General features: G+C 38.2%; 1 protein-coding gene across 4 annotated transcripts in view; it reads left to right on the top strand.

Annotated features, from left to right (window-relative positions):
- The window catches only part of LAMA4 (laminin subunit alpha 4), a 154,666-nt gene extending 153,225 nt beyond the window's left edge, over positions 1-1,441 (top strand). For all 4 annotated transcript variants that reach the window (XM_032274986.1, XM_032274988.1, XM_032274985.1 and 1 more), the window contains exon 39: positions 730-1,441. In XM_032274986.1, coding sequence (XP_032130877.1) covers positions 730-875 — 146 coding nt within the window. In that variant the 3' untranslated portion in view covers positions 876-1,441. The remainder of the gene's footprint in view (positions 1-729) is intronic.
- The last annotated feature ends 4,733 nt before the right edge of the window (positions 1,442-6,174 follow it).

Raw genomic sequence — 6,174 nt, forward strand, 5'->3', positions numbered from 1 at the left:
TTTTAAATTATATTGCTTCCATCATCCTAACATATTTAATTGTGTCTGTACAATTAATAAGCACAAGGCTTCCTTGTGCTTATTAATTAGATTTCTAATTAAGATAGGAGGAGAAAGTTCCCCTGGCATAACACAGGGCATCTGTGCCCACACAAAGACTAAGAGAGTTATCATTACCCTATGTATAGTTCTTAAACCCTGAGCTCAGAAAAAATGAATTTTAGTTTATTTGGGTTCATTATTTTCTCATTATATTTTATGAACAGGCAATAATGTAGAGGCTTAAGGGTGAAGGGTAATGAATTAAACAGAAATATTAACCAAGTCCAAAAATAGTGTGGAAGCTAAAATTTCTTTCCTGCTTCTTAGCAAAGCACACATTATAAGTGAGGCCCAGGTGAAATTAACTTTAAAAATCATAGGTAGATCATGAAAATCCACTGCTGAGGCTTTACACGTAAGTGGTAAATTTCAGCCTCGAAAGACAGTTACAATATACAGAAATCTGATCATGGAAAATATGGCAAAACATTAAAATTACCACTTGTTCATAGGACTTCACAAGCAAATAAAGTTCCTGAGAAATGAGTCAATTATAACTATAGTCCACTTTTGAAATGTAAATCATGTTGATGATATGAGCGAGTATGCTTACTTTTACCAGGAAGTAATATTTGGGCTTGGAATACCTCAATTGCAATCTTTGTTTTTATTACTTGCTCTTTTCAGAATCTCTACTGACACCACGCTTGGCCCCCAGCAAACCCTTCACAGGCTGCATACGCCACTTTGTGATTGATGGACACCCAGTGAGCTTCAGTAAAGCAGCCCTGGTCAGCGGCGCCGTGAGCATCAACTCCTGTCCAGCAGCCTGACACAACAGAGCATAGCTGCCCAAATACAAAGTTCTTTAGAGCACTGAAAGAAACACAAAGCCAGCCAGGAGGAACAGCAACTCTTCCTTCTGGTGGAAGCTTTCATCTAGTTGAACAGGACTTAAATGAATCATCAGGGACTGGATATTTCTTATTTCTCATTTGGGTTCTTACCTTGAGTCCAAAATGTCTGCAATGGACAACAACGGAAGGAGTGGCAAACTTATCTGTATCGAGAGCACACGCAATTCCTACTGGTGAAATTACTGTTTCTGTTTCTAATAAAATAGAAGGGATTCTGAATAAATACTTGCACACATTTTTGAAGTGTGGCGAGATTCTCAGATTCGCCTTTCTTTCAGGGAAGATAACTTTCAATCTGTATAAAAATTTCTGTGTCCTAAACTGCCTTTCTTTATTTTGAAGAGATTTACTAACTTAGATATAATCTAAAATTAGATGATAGATTTGGTTTTAGCCCTTTTGTTTGGTCTATCAATATAAGAAGAATATTTTAGGTTTATAGCTGCAGTTATCAAGGTTTAATAAAGTAAATTTCTGACAGATTACCAGAAAATGTAGTATAATTTAATTTTTTTCTAAATAAGAAAAAAGGAAATGAACTACTTTTTTTCCCCTTCCTTATCTCCTTAAAAGAAAAATAAAATTGTACATGAGGGGAGGCTCCTGTAGGTTATTACTATTATTGTGTGTTCTATAGGAATCATTGAGGACATCACAGCAAAAACAGCAGGTCAGAATCATAAAATTCAATTTAAGAGTATACGAGTCCTTTTACTAAGTTTGCTCCTAGCCTGGGCAACATAATGAGATCCCATCTCTACAAAAAAAAATTTGTAGATAGGCACACCTGTAGTCCCAGCTAGTCAGGAGGCTGGGATGGGAGGACTGTTTAAGCTCAGGGGTTCAAGGCTATAGTGAGCTATGACTGCTGGCGGCACCACTGCACTCCAGCCTGGGCAACAGAGTGAGATCCTATGTCAAAAACAAAGTGTTTTCCCCACATACCTGCAACACAACCAGTCTTACTTCTAAAATGTTACAATCTTTTTCCCAAGTGGCTACATTAATAAAGTATAGAAAAATGGGCTTGAATAGCTGGTAAAATGTTAAAATGTAGAAATGAAAGAATTATATCTGAAAAACTCAATGCAGAAGACAAAATAAGAGAAAACAGGCCCTGGTATCAACAGAATTAACAATACATAAAGGGAGTAACTTTTGAGGGGAGAGGGTCTAAAATATTTTGAGGAATTACCAAGGGGAGTAAAACAATGTCACCTTGAAATGATTATATATATATTATCTATGTGTATCTATAGCGGACCTACTTATATCCCCCTGCTACCCTGCTGTCTGAAATACATAAAAAAATGATAATGTTGAAGATATCAATGAAAATAGCTAATGTCTATTCCTAGACGACTTAGTGTCAGCCACTATGATAAGCTAAAGTTGATTATTTTATTTGTTCATTCCACCAATCCTTTGAGGTAATATTTGCAGCTCAGATAACCTGCCGACTGTCATTCAGCTAGACCAAGAAGCCAGCAGTCAAAACAAGGCTGCCTACCTCCGGGGGCAACATGATTGTCACCTTGCTTCCCTGCCTCCAAAGACTATCTGCTTCTGGCTGACCAGCACCAATAAAGGAGTGAGCTGGCGAAGTCTCACTGAGAAAAATCAAGAGGGCACTTTCTTTGGCTCATCTAGAAGAGCAGCAAGTTTCTAGAGCCAATCCCTTCTTCTTTAGGAGTGAGTGAGAGACACCATTTCAGCATAACTGGCAGTGTGACACCATGATGGCCCCAACACCACACACACACACACACACACACGTGTATCACATGCACACACGGAGTCTATATAAAGGGTGTAGAAAGGCAACTGAACAAGTCCTTGTCCAAAATGTGAGCACCACAAATTTTCATCTGTGTTATTCACTGATATGTTGCTGAGTCCAGTGCCTGGCAGCCAAGTATATGCTCATAATGAGTGAATTTAAGGGAAGCCAAGTTTCCATAAAGTTATTCCTTCACCTCACCTCCTAAGACAACCGCTTGACTTGTAAATTTGCTGGAAGTCTGAGAAAAGGAAAAACAGACAGTGACTTCTCTTGAGTTCAACTGAGCCCCAGAAATCTCTGACTTGCCTGAGGGTGTGGGCAGAAGACTGAGGGAATAATGGCACAGGCCTCAGAGAAACAAAAAGTGCTCCCTCAGGTCTCTGATAACTTTTCAAGTCCTGAAAAGTAGATAAGAAGTTTGGCTACCATGAATAGGACCAGTCAGTTTCTAAACATCACCATTCTAAACGCCAAAGGACACCGTTCCCAGAGAAGACTGCTAGAAAGCAGGATGAGTTGGGAGAAGGTTGATGAGATTAAGGGTGAAAGCCTGACATCTGCCAAAGCATAAGACAGGAAGGCAGAAACTTGAGAGGAATGTAGCATGACCCTAGCAGCCGGAAGAAACAGTCGAATCTCTCAAGGAACTCCTCAAGTGTAATGATGCTGGCTGCTCAGGCTTGAGTCCCTCACCAGCCCAGCCAGACCATGGTTTACAAACAGCGAGCTAAATCAGCAACCTCAACAGAAGCTGTGTCAAGTGATCATGTCTAAAGGCTGTTGATTAATGAGCTGATGTCAGCTTGGTGGAAGGTTATGAAAGCATGGTGTCACCAGGTTGCCCTAGGACCTATTTGTAATATTCCCTGACAGAAAGCCTATACCTGGAAAAGTGAGAAACGTGGGAAGGCAATTTATTCAGGGTAAAAGCTTTGGAAGACTAAAGAATTCATACTGCTGAAAAAACTCTTATCATTTTAATGTCTTTAAATCTGCCATGATGCTCCCATTATCATTCCTGATTTGGTAATTTGTGCCTTCTTTTTTTCCTGATAATTCTTCCTAGAGGCTTATCAATTTTATTAATCTTTTTTAAAAATCAGCTTTTGGTTCCATTGATTTTCTCTATTATTTATCTGCCCTTATATCATTGTTTCTGTTCTTATCTTTATTAGTTCTTTCTTTCTGCTTATTTTGGATTTAGTTTGCTCATTTTTTTCTGTTTTCTTAAGGTGGAAGCTTAGATCATTGACTTGAGATGTTTCTCTTTTCTAATGAAAGAATTTATTGCCTTAATTCTCTCTAAGCGCTACTTTAGCTGCTCCCCATGCATTTTGATATGCTGTGTTTTCATTTTCATTCAGTTCAAAGCACTTCATAATTTATTCAGTCATTTCTTCTTTTATTCAGGGGTTATTCAGAAGTGTATCACTAAGTATTTGAATAGCTGGAGATTCTCTAGGTATCTTTCTGTTATTAATTTATAATTTAATTCTACTGTAAGACATACTTTGCATACCCTTCCATACTTTGAATACTTTTCAATTTATTGAAAGTTGTTTTGTGGACTACAATATGTTCTACTTCGTACATTTTCCATGTGCACTTGAAAAGAATGTATTCTGCTGTTCCTCATTAAAGTGTTCCATATCAATTGTCACATCCTCTCTATCCCTACTGATTCTGTTTACTTGTTCTATCAGCTGAAATTCTGAACTACAAATGTGGAGTTATTTCTCCTTTCAATTGCATCAGTTTTTGCTTCATGTACTTTGAAGCTCTGGCATAAACATTTAAGATTGTTAGGTATTCTTGATGTCTTGACCCCTTTACCATTATGAATTGTCTCTCTTTACCTCTGTAAATTCTTTGCTCTGAAATCTTCTTGTCTGCTATCAATAGAGCTACTCCAACTTTCTTCTGATTAATGTCTGCATGGTGTATCCATTTCTATCCATCTAGTACCGTTCTTTCTGCCTGAAAAACTTCCTTGAATATTTTTTAGGAGTGCAGATCTGCTACTGATGAATTCTCTCAGCAGTTGTTTGGCTGAAAAGTCTTTGCTTCATGTTCAATTTTTAAAGATAGTTTAAAGATACTGCTCCAGGCCAGGCACTGTGGCTCATGCCTGTAATCCCAGCACTTTGGGAGGCTGAGCCGGGTAGATCACCTGAGGTCAGGAGTTTGAGACCTGCCTGGCCAACATGGTGAAACCCTGTCTCTACCAAAACTACAAAATTAGCCAGGAGTGGTAGCGGGCGCCTGTAGTCCCAGCTACTCGGGAGGCTGAGGCAGGAGAATCACTTGAACCCAGGAGGCAGAGGTTCCAGTGAGCAAAGATTGCACCATTGCACACTCCAGCCTAGGCAAAAAGGGCAAAAGTCTGTCCCCAAAAAGAAAAAAAGATATTGCTCTTTTGCCTTTTTGCCTTAATATTTTCTGATGAAAAGTGTGCTCTCATTATTTTTCTCTGAATGCATGTGTCATTTACTACCAAGTTTTAAGATTTTCTCTTCAATTTAGTTATGACATATTGTTTTATTGCCATGTTTCTTCTTCAGGTTGGTTAAGCTACTTGAATCTGTGAGTTTATAGTTTTCAACAAATTTTGGGGAAAATGTGACCATTATTTCTTTAAATTTTTTTCTATCCCCCTCCCTTCTTCTGAGAAGCCACTTACATATATATTAGACTACTTGATAATGAAACATAAAACTTATACTCTTTTTTAATTGCTCTTTTCTTTGTACTTAATGTCAGATTTCTATAGCTATGTCTTCAAGTTCATTAATCTTTTCTACTCCAGTATCTAATCTCTTAATCCTACTCAATGTATATTATTACTTCAGATACTGTATTTTTCATCTCTAAAAGTTCTATTTGAGTCATTTTTATATCTTCCATTTATCTCTTCTTTATGCTTTCATCCACTACTTGAACATTATTTATAGTAGCTTATCTATTGTATTTGTCCATTTTCACACTGCTATAAAGAACTACTGAGCCTGGGTAATTTAGAAAGTACAGAGGTTTAACTCATTCACAGTTCCACAGGCTTAACAGGAAGCATGGCTAGGACACCTCAGGAAACTTAACAATCATGACAGAAGGCAAAGGGAAGCAAGCACATCTTAGCAAGGTGGAGCAGGAGAGAAAGGGGGAAAAGGGGAAAGTGCACACACTTTTAAACAACCGGAGCTCATGAGAACTCACTATCATGAGAACACTAAGGGGAAAATCCACCCCCATGATCCAATCGCCTACCACCAGGTCCCTCCCCCAAAACTGGGGTTTATAATTCAACATGAGATTTGGGTTGGGACACAGAGCCAAACAGTATCATTCACTAATGCTATCATCTGTCATTCTGAGTCTGTTTCTATTGACCAAAGATTGTCTTGACTGTGGATTGCATTTTCCTTTTTTTTTTTC

The sequence above is a fragment of the Sapajus apella genome, unplaced genomic scaffold (genome assembly GCF_009761245.1).
Source record: "Sapajus apella isolate SASKATOON/1434 unplaced genomic scaffold, GSC_monkey_1.0 scaffold6, whole genome shotgun sequence".
NCBI lineage: Eukaryota > Metazoa > Chordata > Mammalia > Primates > Cebidae > Sapajus > Sapajus apella.